This window comes from Mauremys reevesii, linkage group 25 (assembly GCF_016161935.1).
Source record: "Mauremys reevesii isolate NIE-2019 linkage group 25, ASM1616193v1, whole genome shotgun sequence".
NCBI lineage: Eukaryota > Metazoa > Chordata > Testudines > Geoemydidae > Mauremys > Mauremys reevesii.
This window is the reverse complement of record NC_052647.1, coordinates 12,861,249-12,876,340: the sequence shown is the minus strand read 5'-3', so window position 1 is coordinate 12,876,340 and position 15,092 is coordinate 12,861,249. Positions and strand designations below refer to the sequence as shown.

Here is a 15,092-nt window from a genome sequence, read left to right as displayed (position 1 = left end):
CACTGGCCCCATGGGGCCCAGAACCCCTCCGGCACGCAGACAAATGCGCGTTCGCCCCCAGATCGCCACAAACCTGGCTAGGTAGAGAGGCTTGGAGGGCTCGTCGGGGCTGACGGAAACGCAGTCCCCCACCTCCAGGGTCTCGGAATCAATGCAAACCTTCTGGTAATAGTCCTTCTTCCCGTCGCGCTGCGGACAAAGGCTGCTTATTAGAACCGGCAGAAACCCCATTACCCGGAGTTTTCTCATTTCTCTCGTGGCTCAGAGCTAGAGACGCTCCCCTGCCCTGCCAGACAGCGCCTGGAACCCACGGGGAGCTCTCCGTGCCCCTCCGCAGAGCCCACGCGTTGACCGCCCCGGCTAAGGAGCCTTTGCACTCTGGCTCCAGCTGCAGCAGCTCCTGCTTTTAGCGATGGGGTCCCTGGCTCAGTCCCCGGCGTACTGGCCACGAGGGCAGCCCGTGCGAGGGAGGTGAGGGCTTTCATTAGCCTTCCGCTCTCAGCAGCCTCACTGAGCGTCCCCGCTGTGACCGCAGCGGAGCTCCTCACTGGGGGGCTGGAGAAGCCGTGAACGCTGACCCGCGTCTATTCCCAGAGACAGGGGTTCTGGCCCCTGCATTGTAGCCACTCCTCGGCCGCAGCCCAGCCGTCACGCAAGCCACCCCCCAGCCTGCAGACAACAGGAGCTCGACACTTCCCGCGCAACGCTCAGTTCTAGCGAGGCCTCGAGCCCCGCAGAGACGAGGGAAGGTTCCGATTGAGGGTTAACCTCTGACAGGCCCACAAACTCCCACCCAAATCTGCTCCCCATGCAGCCTGCTGGCAAAACAAACAGGCTGAAGTGGACAGAGGAGGCGTGGCTGAAAAGCCCCAATTCCCCCAGGTACATCGCCAACGCTCCCGCGCGTGTCACAGAGACGCCATCAGACCCGCGCGGCGGATCTCGCTGCACGTTCCCTAAGCAGCACGCGGGTGGCACCTGCACCCAGCGCGGCAGATCCACGCCCACCAAGGAAAGCAGGGGCTGTTCACCAGGGGGGCTGCGTTGAAGGCCCGGCAATGGGGCGGCAGCGAGAACCCTGCAGCTTCCCAGCTGGCAGGTAGCATTCCACCCGCTGGGGAGATTCGCTCACGACATCGATGCCCGTTTACCCGGGCGGGAACGCGCGTTGCCAGCGAGACGTCTCCTCCGGCCCTACCTTGATTGGCTCCCCCACCCAGGAAATCCTGCTTTTATTCTGCTTCTTCTTCCTTCCCTGGAGCATTTTTTTGGGTGACGGCATTTCGGGGATGTTATCGTCCACCTCCTCGTCTTCATCTGCTTCTCTCACGGCCAGATTGGGGCACCTAGGGTGGGAGCGACAGTCAGGGCATCCGGTGACCGACGGGGCTACGTGCTCCGTCCCCCACCACCCTCCAGGGCAGGTCGGCTCCTTCAACAGGCTTCCGAGTGCTTTGTCCAGCCCATCCCAACACTGGGGCTTCCTCCATCTCCCATGGGAGACGCTGCCGCAGCCCCAGATTCCACCCCCGCTCCCCGAGCCTCCGACCATTATTCCCAGCTGCAGCCCATCCCGAACTCTGCCATGCTGCTGCCTAAGCCATTCTGCTGCATCCTCTGTGCTCAGCCCCTTTGGAGACGGGCAGAGGGTCCCGTCCCTGCCCCACTCTGCAGTGGAAGAGGAGGGAATTTCACTCACTTCTGTTCAGGTTTTATAATCACGTCACTACCTGGGTCTGGTCTGGCTTGGTACAGAAAGGACGTGTCACTGAGATCAGCGTGGGTAGCACGTCCCTCCGCCCTGAGGCCTCGTCGACAGACAGCAGCAGGTTCAACGTAACGAGAGCACAGTGGAGTGGCCAACAGGCCTATCCCGACTTACGCCGGGAAAGCTCTCAAGCTACCGAGCACTTTGGAAGGGCCATAAACCCTTGTGCTTCAGGGTGTGAGCTGAGCTCCGGTGACTGGGGGTCAGGAGGGAATCTCCCCCAGGGGCAGGTTATCCCATCGCTGTCTGCTGCTGTGGGTCTTGGCTATCGGCTGACACGGCCAGTGCTGGCCCTGCTGGAGACAGAGACCAGACTAGAGGGGCCCCTCCTCTGATCCTGTCTGGTCATTCCAATCCCAGGTAGAACCAGCTCTTCACTCTGTCCTGCCAGGAGACTGCTGACTCCCTGTACAGGAACGTCCGCTGCCCCCAGGAGAGGAGGAACCCCCTGCTCAGCCCCCAGCATCCACCCCCCGGGCTCTGCACTGCTCCCGGGCGCTCACTTACCTCCTCTGCAGGCAGGCTTGCTTGCTGCGGCCACTGCCGCCGAACTTGACCATGTTCTGGCAGGCTTTGCACTTTCCACACTCGGGCTGCTGACAGACCTGCCGGGAAGCGGGGGAAGGAGAAGTCTGAGTGGCTGCAAACGGTGCAGGAGCCGCAGGAGCAACTCGTCCCCGAGGACGTGGCGCTCGCAGGAGGAAGCAGGAGCTTGGCTCCGTCCGGGCTTGCTCCCGACCACGGCCGACAGCAGCGTCCGGGCAGGAGCAAAGCCTGTGGACAGACTCGCACTGACCAGAAGAGCGAGCGCCCCCCCCATGCTGCTCCTTAGCACCCTCCCGCCACAGAGCAGCCCTGGCTGGCTCTGGAGGTGCCGAAGGGGCCTCCGGGAGAACCAGGCCTAGAGCGAAACTGCAGAGCTGCCCTGACACAGCACAGCCTCCTTCCTCTCCCCGCACTGTTCTCACCCTTCTTCAGGCTGCAGGGTCCCCAGAAAGGAGAACGTCGCCCCACGGAGCCTTTCCCCTCTGGGGCACCAGGTCCAGCCAGCCACACAGCCCCAGGGGCAGCGGGAAGCCGCTCCCCAGAGCCCCCAAGCCGGGGGTTACCTCACACACGCCGCAGCGCCGGCGCTTCATGGCGTTCTCCTTGTCTTCCTCTCGCTCGTTCTTCTCGATCTGCTCCGAGAAGAAGGTGTCGAAGATGAGGTACACCAGCTTGGTGGTGGTGGCCTTGGTGGGCCCTTTGTCCTTGTCTATCTTGGTGGGATGCCGAATGGCCTGTCTCCTCGCCGCTCGCCTGGAACAGAGAGCAGCTCAGGCACTGTCCGCTGCAGCACGGTCCTGCACTGGCGGCATTACCCTCTCCCACCGGAGACCGGGACGGAAAAATTCCGGCTACGTGCAATGCCACTGACCGCTCTCCTCACCCCCCTGCCCCGCACGCCTCTGCCAGCCGCAGCAAGCTGGCACAGTACCCACTACAGAATCTCGTGAGAAACCGTGTCTAGCTGCTGGCTTGGCAGGAAAAGCCCCTCAACAGGCACTGAAAATGCACTCGTAAGAGAGAGTCCCCACAATCCAGACTGATGAAGGAAGGATCACACGGGGAACCGAGGCCCAGAGATGCAGGGACTCACGCAAGGTTCCACAGGGAGCCAGCGGCCGGGCTGGGAATGGACACCAGGTCTCCTGGATCCCGGCCCAGTGTTTTAACCACCAGACCGCCCTGGCTCCCTAAACAGCAACGCGGAGGGCGCCCGACTGGACTGATTAGGAAGCCGAGTTCAGGAGCCCCTTATGGCAATTCACCCCACGCTGGCATATAGATCCCTGAGGGTCTGTCTAGAGGCAGGGAAGTTACCCCGGAATAAGGTAGGGCGTGAATTCAACGTGGCACAGCGGCGGGCAGAGGCAAGGCCCGAGACGCAGGGCCCGAGACGCCGGGCCTGTACCCGAGACGCCGGGCCTGTATAACCCCAGCAGAGCACAGCTGTTTGCAGAACGGGCCGGAGGCAGCTCGCACCAGCCTACCTCTTCCCCAGGGTGACGCCCGCCAGTTTGATCAGGTCTCTCATGCACGGCGTGATGAGGACGGGCGGCTCGTCGCTGTCTCCGGCCTCGTCGTAGCTCTCCACCTGCTCCACCACGAACTGGGCATGCCGCAGCAGAGAGTCCTCCGTGAAGCGGTTGAAGTTCAGCCCAGCGGGAGGCACTGTTGTCTGGAGAGACGCAGCAGAGGCTCATGGGATATCCCCGCATACAGCACGCCTCACACCACCCGAGAGCACGGCAGCTCTATACCCAACGGCACGAACCTTTTCACAGGCAGCCAGAGTCTTGGGGTCCCTGGTTCTCGGACGCAGGGGCGCAGGCCACTCAGGGCGGCCCCCCAAACTCATGAAGAGTGACTGAAAAGGGAGGCCTCTCACGCCCTCAGCGAGGCTGAGATTCACCCTCGTGCAGCAACACTGCAGCCACATCAGCCCTCAGACCAGGCGTCAGCGTGGCCACGGCCTTGTGGGGAGCTCGCGGACGAGTGACATTCACCCTCGCCGTGCGGAAGAGCCGGAGGCAGAGCTCCACCCTCCAGAGGGGTCAGTAAAGAGGAACAACCCACAACGTGGCTTGAGACAAACCACAAGTAGAGTAAAATCCATCTCCTCGCTCTCACCCACCCCCCATTCAATGGGGAGGACCAGACGGACACATCCTCGTAGTGTCAAAGGCCCAAGAGTTCAGAGTCAGCTAGTCCAGCGGGTCCCATAGCGGGACACGTCCTGGAATCCTTCGCTCACCTCGCCAAGCGCCATTTAGCAGCATGGCCGTGACCCCTCGGCTCCTGTCTGCAATGCCCCTGGGGGCTGGGATCCCAACGGGGAGACCCTGTGGGTCAGGACGGCCACGCCATGGCTCACCTCGATCTTGTTCAGCAAGTCCTCGTAGCTGACATCGGGATTGTTCTGGAGGAATTCCACAACGATTTTACTCATGTAGATCTTCTCCTGCATTAAGGCGAAGGTGGGAGCATATTCCTCGCTGGGATCCATGAGAATGTAATCCGCAAAGGCTGTAGCAGAGAGAGATCGCCAGAGACGGTGACTGCAGGGGCTTTAGGGAACACGTCACCGAACAGCCAAAAGGCCCAAATAAGCTAAGGAACGTGCGACGGGAAAAGTGTAAAGGACTCTCAGAAGCAGAGTCCTGTCGGTGCCCCAAGCGTCTACACACACTTCAATTCAAGAGTGGCTTAGCTCTGTTTAGCATCACCCTGCTCCTAACTGGTATCATCCAAAACAACACCCACATGCACATGGCCTTTGGCGGGAGTTTAAGAACCCCTCCCCGAGTTACAGCTGCGTATGGGAGTCCAGAGAAAAATCAGCATTTTGTGTAACAGGAGCGACGCCCCAGCATGAGCAATCGATTTGCAGCAACCCGCTCTGGCGGTTATCGAGTGCCTCGGCTCCCACTCCCCACCCCCCAGCAGCTTGCTGCTTCGTAGCCGTAGGGGTACCCGAATCTTCAACCCTCAGAACACAGGGATCCCGCCAGACCCCCGAGGGAGAAGCCCCCTGAAACGCCCCAGTTTGCAGACCTACCCGTAGTGAAGCCGATCAAGGCTCTTTCTCCTCCGTCAAACCCAGTGATCCACCAAGCGTTTATGGGACCCAGTTTCTTGGCTCGGACACCACCTGAACGGGAAAGAGCAAGGATGTTTCACACACACAGACACACGTTCGGATTCTGTTGCCCAGGGCTCAGATTCTCTGTTGCCGCACACCGTGCAGCCCTTGGCACCAGATCAGAGCGGGTGAGAAACGCTACCGGCTCACGACAGGAGCGTACTGCACACCCTGCACACCCCCGAAGAACCAGGCCTGCGCGCTGATTTACTGGCCCAGATCAGAGCACAGCTGCTTTTAAAACACTTGCCATTAACAGGCTGTTGAGCTTCAGTTCAGAATCAGCTCTGCCATGCGGCCCCCAGCCCCACCATAGCCGAGCTCCTGCACAATTACCGAACAGTTTACTCCGCGGCAGTAACCTAGTGCTAGCGACGTCACCTGAGAGGAGAGGTCGTTCCTCGCACTGCCAAGATTCCACTGACGGCACAAAGACTGGGTTTCCCAGGCCTTTGGACTGATCCTCAGGACACAAACTGAGGAAGTCCCAGGATACCAGGCAGGCCGGTGTCTGCCCCCAGCTCTGCGCCAAAAGACACTTACCATCTAGACAAGGGTTGTCGTCATATATTGGTTTCACAGCACCACTGAAGTACAGTTCTATGTTCCTCTCTATGAGCCCGGTGTCAAACGGACACAGGTGACCCTTTTTGTCGTAGACGCTGTGTGAGAGAGGAGAAAGGACGTTTCCCATTCGCACGTTGTTCAACACCTCAAGGATGTTACACTTAATACTCAGCTTAAGCCAGCATCCAGGGCTCGCTGCAAACAGCTCTGCATTTACACAGCCTGCGTCGGACACGGGGAGATGCACACTTCCCTTGGCCAGGGCAGGAAGGATTGCACGCCCGTGACCCAAGCTCCAGGCTACGTGCTTGGGAAGCAGCCTCACCACCTAGAATAGTGCTCAGGGCAGAACCAAGCCTCTCTATGTTGTGCAGAAGAAAACGACCCCCCTGGAGTCTGATTTGCCCCAGGGGTTACAAATGCAGCATTGCCAAACTATTGTTGGTGCACCAGTGAAAGAAGCCTTACCTGAAGGAGGTCACTTTGTGCTGGGGCAAATCCTCGTAACTTTCAAACCCATCTTCGTTGGCATCGAAAATGGACAAGCGCTCGTCTGTCAGCATCTCCGGCTCCTCCAGCTGAGAGAGAGAGGGGCACGTTGGACCTTCACTCCCAGCGGCATGGCCACGTTTCTAAACCCCAGCAATGAGCCGCTTACCGCATTGTCGGGATCCCCCTGGAAGAACTTGAGGTCGGGATCGTCCAGGTACTGTCTGCAGTCGACACACTTGGGAGGCGTGGTCTGCAAGGGAAACAACACGAGACATCAGGCGCTTTCCCCATTTACCAGCCTCAGCCCTCCGTAAGCATCACTACATGTTCCCACGCTGAGGGCCAGTCCTGAATCTACCAGGAATCTGGAGCAGTAAAACAATCACCAGTGCCTCCCTCACACATTGTCTAGGACCAGGTGTTTAGCAGCTTCTCTGACCTGGACAGGCATGGCAGGAGGAAGGACTCACTGCAGCGACACGACACACACACGCCCTCGTTACGTTTTGTTTGTGCTGTAAATGCTGCATTTAAAGATCACGTGGAGGCGTGAGTGACACGTGCACAGGAGAGAACTTTTTCTTGACTCGCTGCCACTGCGAGTGGTTTAAAAGCTGTCAGCAGTGCTCGGACAGGGCCCAAGCGCTGACGAGAACAGGAAAAACCACTTACTTTAGCAGGCGGAGCCGTTTTAACCTGCGTAGCTTCCTCTTTGATCTCAGACCTGGGCACAAAACACATCAAGACAAGGAATGAAGGCACAGGACAAAAAAGCCAGCAAGGCTGTTCCACACCTGCACACCCAGTGCTCTCAGCTGTTCGAGAGACCCGAATACACGCAAACGTTTCCTTGCCGATGCCCCACAAAACAAATGCGCCGTTCTAGCTGAAGTGGTTTTGTGCTACAGGAAGGCCCCGAACTCCTCACACACGATCTGCTCACCGATTCCAGCATCCGGCCCTTGGCCCAAGAAGCAGAAGAGATCAGCTGAGAATACTAAGAGCGCCCTCCCCCAAGCCCGCACTCATTCTCACCAGTTCGAAGGGGGCGTCAGACACGCTACCGGCCTCTGTTGGGGGGTTCGGATGGGGGTGAATTGCTTTCACTCTTTGTGATTAACTCTGCATTTCACCAAACTTTCCTGCTGGGCTTTTCCGAGCAGGCGAAGGGAGGCACATGCCCAGCTCTGGGAGCGTCAAACTTCCAAAAGGACCTAAGTGTCTCAGGAGCCAGGGACCTTCTCGACACACTTGTGTCATGCTGCTACAACAACTACCTTGGCTGGGGCTACGTGTGGGTTTTTTGGGTTTTTTTAAATAAAAACAGACCTTAGTGTGGCTGCAGTTACACCAGGAAGTTAATCCAGGACTAGGTAGGGTGTGAATTCAATCTCCATGTGGATGCTCCTATTCCAGAATAAGATCACTTTTTTCTGGTTCAGCTTAGTCCACTTTGAAAGCAGATTCAATCAGAAAAAGGCACTCTGATTCTGGAATAAAACCGTCCACATGGAGAGATGTTCTGGTTAGTTTCCAAGTGCAGGCAAGCCCTTACACGGGTGTAAGCGATCCCCGTACGAGAAACGCTGCACCAGAATAGCGCATTCACGCTGGGGGCCGCTGTATTGCTTTAACTACCCCTGCAGAGTTCTATCGTCATCACAATCCCTCGCTCTTCTTGAGTGCTCTCCCGCCGCTTTACCAAACAGCTCAATCTCGTTATCCTCAAGATGTAGACAGGGAAACTGAGGCACGGAAAAACACAACTTTTGCGTACAGACGAGCCTGAAGTTCCACTGACTTAACAGGACACCTGGGCATTGCTGAAAATGGGCCCCGGGAGGCCCTTTTGGAAAGCCCAGCTGGAAGCACAAACAAGGAATTCACTGAGCCAGACCCAATCACTCATCTATATTTTCAGACACTTAATAAATTAGTCAACTACCAGAGGAACATTTTTCTTTCAGACACTAAATTGCTCCTATTTCTTTAACGTTGGCTCTGCCTCCCCAGGGTGATGAAGTCGGACACGGACAGGAAAACTCAGCTAGAAAATCTTTTTGATTTTTTGTTTTGTCTTTTGCCACAACAGAGCCCGTGACAAATTTCTGCGAAGAGAAACACACCCACAGACACAGATCGTAGGGCTGGAAGGGACCTCGAGAGGTCACCTAGTCCATGCACACACAAGCCAGAACATTCAAACACCCGATTAAAGAAACTGTCGCTGCTCTTACCCTTCTTTGGTTTCAATTTTAATTCTTTTTTCATCCTGCTCCTTGAAGTGGAGGTGAAAGAAAGAAACGCATGTCAGAGCCCAACAGCTTTACAAACTAAGCAAACTGGGGTCGCAGCAGAAATACATGAGACAGCTCATGGTGTCCGACACCATCAGGTGGTCCAGAGACATCTACACAGAACACATCACAGGGCACCGCCAGTACCAAGTCGAGTAACCGAGACCACCGACCAGGGAAATAACCCACTTCCTCCCTTCCCTGACGGACCGAGGGACGCACCCCTCCCATGGACTTATTGTCTCCACCAATACTGACTTGGACTCTGAATACATCCATGGGCGGCATACCGGAGCCCATCTAGCCACGGACGCTTTAAAAACTCCCACGCCCCAATCTGGATCTATGCTGGTTATGTGATATGTAGGTATCTCGTGAACCTTGTAACTGATACTTGCAATCCCCCATAACCCAAACCCGACCCCAGACACACAGCACCTTCCTTCTTCACTTGTGTACATTTGATTTGAAACATTAACTTTAACAACATTTTAACATCTGCCGGACTATTCTTCCTTAATAGCCTAACGAGGGACCGTCGAAGAATTTGTTTTCAGACGTACCTTCTCTTCTAGCTCTTCTTCCTCCTTCTCTGGATTCGGTTCTTGCTTCACTTCTCCGTTCACCTCGTCCGATTTGCGTTTGTTGGATCTGTTGGGTATGAAGGTGAAAACCACCAGAAAGATCAGTTCTCTGAAAGGAGCAAATTGCTTTTGAGAGAAGGCGATGGGAAGAGAGACCCAAACAGCGCAGTCTGCCTGAAGTTTGTGAAAGCAGCTTTAAGGGGCTGTCTGAGCACTGCCAATAGCAGCAGCTGCGGTTACAGAACTGATCGCAGAACCGGCGAAGCCGTTCTGATCCACTACCCCTTGGTTCTATGAACTCTCTGCATTTCAATAGCATCCAAAACTGGGCACCCATTGGCCCAAGCTCTACACACACACGAGACAGTCCCGGCCCAGACACACTCACAATCTATGCAGACAAGGGGGAGGAGGGGAAGAGGCAGAGAGGGGCAGGCCACTGGAACAGCCAGGACAGAAGCCAGCGCTGCCAAGTCCCAGCCCAGAGACCTACCCACTAGCCCACACCACACCTCTGACCTTCACAGAGACCCTCAACATCAGCTTCCTTCTCACCCTAACAAACGGACCTTAGCCAATCAAAATAAGACATTTCCCAGCTGATATTCCCGTCACCCAGCCATGAAGCAGGACCCCAGGGTGTCAGGCACTGCGCACTGGGTGTATTAGAGACGTGCCTATCGAGGCCTGGGACCCCGCTGGGCTAAGATACCCAACAGCTTCTCAAGCTGAGGTGTCCCTTTCTGAGCTTCAGGCCATTCCCCTGCTGGTTACAGGACGTGCAAGGCAGAGGCTGTTAGACAGTCATGGGCCTGCAAATATTAGGCTCCATTGGGAATCTGTCACAAGAACCCGTCCCAACTCTTCAACGAGCAGCCGTGCAAAGAGAACGACGACGAAGAGGGAGGACGCTGATGAACCACTAACAAAAATAAACGGTTAGGAGATTAAAAACCCCATCTCCATCTCAACCCCGACCAGAACCACAACCAGGAGCTGCAGGACGTACTGACCCTTTGGCAAACAGAGCTAGGATGGTCGGCTGCCTGCCAGAGCTCCGGGTCACCCTGGAACTGGCTGGGGACTCTGTCGGAAGGAAAAGAGCCATCAGTACTTTGCAGGGAGAAGAACCGTTGTCAGTCATAGCTAGAGAAAAGCGCACAGCTCGCATCACTCAAGCGCATTCACACACCACCCCGAGGGCCTGATTTTCCTTTACTCCATTCCAGCCTGTGAGGAAGCAGCAGAGTTGATCTTGACCCACCATTGCACTCTCCGCCTGCTCCACTCCCGGCGTAGATTAGAGCAGCCTCGAGGCTGTTCTAGCTCACGTTTTGCTTCCCATGGCGCCCGGGATGGACAGACTAGCCACAGGGCTGTGCACTCCAGCCACGCCCCCAACCAGCCCCCCACGCCGGGAACTGGGCAGATACCAGCTCCACACCAACCAGGGAGGACCCTGTGTGCAGGGGGGATACCAGAGGTCTGCTTCCACCCGCTCTGAAGCCAGAGCAGCACAGAAGAGCCTCAGCACAGCTGAGAATCTGGCCATCGTCTGCCACCAGCCATTCCTGCGCCATGTGCCGAGCATTCCCCTGTACCCAGGTGGAGAAACGAGGCTACGCCACATTCCTTCCGACACATCAAACCTGAGCACAGCTCCTGCCCTCCTCCCATTCTTTAACTGGCAGGGATCATCGGCTCCGTTGTGCCAAAGAGCTCCGGCAATACACCACCAGCATTTAAATCGGAGCCGTTTGCTTCCAAAGCTCCTGCGCAACAGAGATTTCTGCTCATTTTTCATTTGCTTTAAGAGTGAACAGAGCAAGACCAGGAAGTTATGAACCTAAACATCACAGGGCAACGTGCCTCTTGCCCCAGGAGTCTGACCCTCTGCATCGTATCAGGGTACAGCAAGTGGGTGAGGCTGCTACTGGATGCCAAGGAGAAATTCGTACCCACTTCTGCACTGCGAGGTGCCTAGAGCCAAGCAGGCATTTACATGAGCCCGAGGAAGAGCTCCCAAGAGGCACGGCCAGCATGCAAACCAGCTGGCCACCCCATCCCGGCAGTCACAAAGGGGAGTTCGCTAGCCAAGCCTCCCCACGGGAAGTGGTGAGCCAGCCGGGTGGGGGCAGCCTCGTCTCAGCTGAGGGTCTAGAAAGGGTTCAATAAGGCTGCCCTGAATCAGCAAGGGAACGCCACAGCGAAGCGAGGCTCGCGGGGGCAGAACCCCCACACCAGGGAAGCCCAAGGCCAGCTCATTACTTTTGTTCTCGCCGTTGGATTTGCTCCTCCTGGCTTTGCGGGTTTTTGACATGGTTGCTGAGGAGGAGGAGGAGGAGGAGGAGGATGCCACGGCTTCCTCCATCTCCATAGCGCTGTCCTCCTCCCCCTCGGGGCCGGCTCTCTCCGAGTCCTCGTCGCTGCCGTAGGCGCCATTCTCGGAGCACCCGTTGGATTTCTGGCTGAGCGCTGCGGCGTCCCCGTTCTCCACCGACAGCTCTTTGCTGAGCAAGGCCTTCACCCGGGCCAGGTACCCCTCCTACGGGAGCAAGGTGCAGTTACAGCACAGGACCATCACAAAGCCCTCCAAGGGCTGAACCCAACACACACCTCGCCCTGGGTCCCCATGGCTACCCTGGCCACAGGCAGCCCTGCCCCTGCTCGGCCGGCAGCAGGCTTCAGAGTTCAGATGAACAGGGCAGTTCACACTCCTTGTAGCTATTGGCAGCTTCAGGCTGGCTGCAGACGCAGACAGACATGAGTTACACTCGCGTCATGTTCCCAGGCTTAGCTACCTTATCTTAAAACACGAAATCAGAGATTCTGAGCCATCACTTGACTGCAGAAGCCAGGGCCCCAGGCAGGAACGCTGAGGACCCACATCTTGGTCTCTCCGTTCCCATGTATGCAGGCAGCAGGCGTGTGTTCACACACACACACACACACCCACACCCACCCCTACCTCCGACAGCTCCTCTCTGTGCAGCTTGGTCTCGAGGTCGCTCAGCTGATTCTGTGCATCTGCTTGTAGGAAGCCATGGACCAGACTCAGCTTCTCCTTCACGCACTCCTGAGGGCACAAGGAGGAGCAGGCGTTACAGACAACAAGCTTGCGACCAGTTCCCCCAGCCGCATGGGCACCGGGTGCTCCCATGGCCTTTCCTTCTGCGCCCCGACGCTCATGGTGGAGGAGAAAGAGCCTGCTTGTTACTGGGGCCTGGGCTGCCTTACTGCCATTCGCAGGGAGATGCTCCTTCGTTGCAGTAGCGAAGAGCGGCTTTGATATTTCACAGCAAGATTGCCAGAGTTGCTAGGCTGGGTCGAAGCAGGGGCCCAGCTCCCCCACCTCCAACAGAGGCCAGCACCAGCTGTGTCAGAAGACAGTGCATGAAGCCCTGGGAGAGACAGTAAAGGGGGTGTGGGGGGGGTTCCCTCCTGACCCCAATAGTTAGGAGGTCCAAGCCTACGCCCTGAAGCAGCAGCATTTACGGCCCTTCCAGAACCCGGGGGTATCCCAACACTTACTCTTGCTCAGGGGTTTCGGGCGGCAATCCCACGAATGCAGGGACTGTTACCAACGACCGCGACCTGGAGGCAGCACGTTCTCTGCTGGGTCATGCCTTTGCTAAATCCACCCAGCCGAGCCTCCCGGGAACCCTCCCGCCCCCTACAAGCTTCTCGCCACTGGGGTGCAGCCCCAGGATTCATGGTGCAGGTTGAGTTTCCAGCCTCCTCGTCCCCAGCTCTGTAGTGAAGTCACGAAGCCCAGCGTGTGACATGACAGCAGTTTCTATGGAAACGGACTGATAGAATAAATACAGGATTCTGACCTCACTGCAGGAGCATGTGTGAGGAGCCGGGGAGCAGATGAGCGAGAGGCTCTTACTAAAACAAGCCTGCAGCGTTCGCCGCTCTGGTCCGGCGGTGCAATCTGCCGTTTCCCTTCTCACCAAGTTTTCCTAGCACCTTATTCAGTCGGATTCCAGAGCCAGCCCCCCTCTCCCCCAACGGGGCATTTTCAGAACAAGGGCAGGGTGAGCAGCACATCCCAGTGGGGAGGCCACTGGTCTGGGACCCAGGACACCTGGATTCTTTTCCTGGCCCTGACACCGACCTGCTGGGTGGCCTTGGCCAAGTCTCCCCCTCCCAGCCCGTGTCTATTTAGACTGAGTTCTTCAGGGTGCGAGGCTCTGCAGGGATGGGACTGGAACCCAGGTCTGCGGGATGCAGGAAGGCCAGCGCCTCCAGGTCAGCACCTGGCAGCCACCGTCCGCTCGCGGACGCTGCCGCACAGACCTCGTGGAGATGAAGACTACAGGAAGTACTGCCTCGGAAGGCCAGACTGACAGCTTCCCTTGCAGCACCGATTGGTCCAGGGGGAGTTCCAGGAAGCATCTGTGCAATGAGAGGGACCCTCCCCCAGCAGCTGTAGCGACAGAGCTGCATCTTGGCTCATTCTTGGACCCTCGGCTTCTGCCAGTGAACTGGGACTCTGGTCCCGACCCCGACCCCTGGCTTTGGTACTTGGACTCGAACGTCGGCTTTGCCCCCAGGTTTCGGTGCTTGAGCTCTGACCCTGGCTTTTCTCCTTCAACGCTGGCTCCCTTCCCACCCCCTGGCATCGGCACTAGGACCCTGTCCCCGGTCCCGAACGCCAGCTACCACTCTTAGGCTCCAGCCCCAGTTCTGACCCCTGACCTCGGCCCCTGGTCTCGGGGACTGGCCCTGACCACTAGGCCTGACCAGCCAAGCCCTAGTTCCGAGCCAGGGCAGGGACCCTCTCTCGCTATGTCTGTGCAGCACCAAGCACGAAGGGCCCAACCTCAGATGGGCCTCTGGGACCTTCTGGAACAGTTGCATTGTCTGTTTGTGAGGTTCCGGGAGCTGCCATGCCAGGCCAATGAATCACACTCTGAAGCCAGACTTCAGAACGGACGTGACTCTTGGGCCAAGTATGCAGGATACAGCTGAGAAATCAGCTAAATTCCACTGAAGCCACTTCTGCAAATTAACGCTGCTTGGCAGGTCTGACATAGAGACCTAGTCAAATCCAGGAGGACAGAAACACCTCATGAAATACCCGCTGCGTGGCTGCAGAGCAGGAGCGCTGCTGTACCAGGGAGCAGCACCAGAGTAAACGCCATGTGTGCACGGTACCAAAACCCCCTTTAATGAAAGTTACAACTCAGGACAGTCCATAAAAGCGTGGGCGTCTCTTTGGGAACGGGTCGCCGAGCGGAACTGGGTACGGCACCAACAATGGGAAGAGAAGCTTACCTTCTCACTCAGCCCATCTTCCTCCTTCTCCAAGTCTTGGAGCCTGCAAGAGAGTTGTGACTGGTTATAGTTTCTTTCCCCACTTGCGATGCAAGGAAGTAACCCTGGGGACGGCTCCTTTGCAACCCCAACTAGATACGGGGGAAGGGGTGGAGTGTCTATGGCCTCCCGGTGCAGGAAAGGGATGGGCAGGGTCTCTGGCGGAGTGGATGGTGGCCCTGAAAGTACAAGCTCAATGGATACCAGCTTGGGGCCCGTTTTCAAAAGCCACCAAGTGACTTCAGAGCCCAAGTCCCTTTTGAAAAAGAGACTTGGGAGCCAACGTCTCTTGGAAAGCTGTCAAGGCTCGGAGCAGCTCAAGGAGTCTAAGCCGCTTTTGAGACTTTTCCCCTGCAAAACAAAGAGCATCAGTAAAT

At 57.2% G+C, this 15,092-nt stretch overlaps 1 protein-coding gene across 2 annotated transcripts in view; it reads right to left on the bottom strand.

Annotated features, from left to right (window-relative positions):
- Positions 1 to 15,092, bottom strand: part of DNMT1 (DNA methyltransferase 1) — a 31,376-nt gene that overhangs the window by 11,712 nt on the left and 4,572 nt on the right. For both annotated transcript variants that reach the window (XM_039514040.1, XM_039514038.1), the window contains exons 2-18: positions 14,677 to 14,719; positions 12,362 to 12,469; positions 11,662 to 11,938; positions 10,407 to 10,479; positions 9,373 to 9,460; positions 8,750 to 8,790; positions 7,185 to 7,236; positions 6,679 to 6,762; positions 6,489 to 6,598; positions 5,997 to 6,115; positions 5,370 to 5,462; positions 4,686 to 4,837; positions 3,802 to 3,989; positions 2,878 to 3,067; positions 2,276 to 2,373; positions 1,199 to 1,346; positions 74 to 189 (exon numbers count right to left, since the gene is read on the bottom strand). In XM_039514040.1, the coding sequence (XP_039369974.1) occupies positions 74 to 189; positions 1,199 to 1,346; positions 2,276 to 2,373; positions 2,878 to 3,067; positions 3,802 to 3,989; positions 4,686 to 4,837; positions 5,370 to 5,462; positions 5,997 to 6,115; positions 6,489 to 6,598; positions 6,679 to 6,762; positions 7,185 to 7,236; positions 8,750 to 8,790; positions 9,373 to 9,460; positions 10,407 to 10,479; positions 11,662 to 11,938; positions 12,362 to 12,469; positions 14,677 to 14,719 (1,980 nt within the window). The remainder of the gene's footprint in view (positions 1 to 73; positions 190 to 1,198; positions 1,347 to 2,275; positions 2,374 to 2,877; positions 3,068 to 3,801; positions 3,990 to 4,685; positions 4,838 to 5,369; positions 5,463 to 5,996; positions 6,116 to 6,488; positions 6,599 to 6,678; positions 6,763 to 7,184; positions 7,237 to 8,749; positions 8,791 to 9,372; positions 9,461 to 10,406; positions 10,480 to 11,661; positions 11,939 to 12,361; positions 12,470 to 14,676; positions 14,720 to 15,092) is intronic.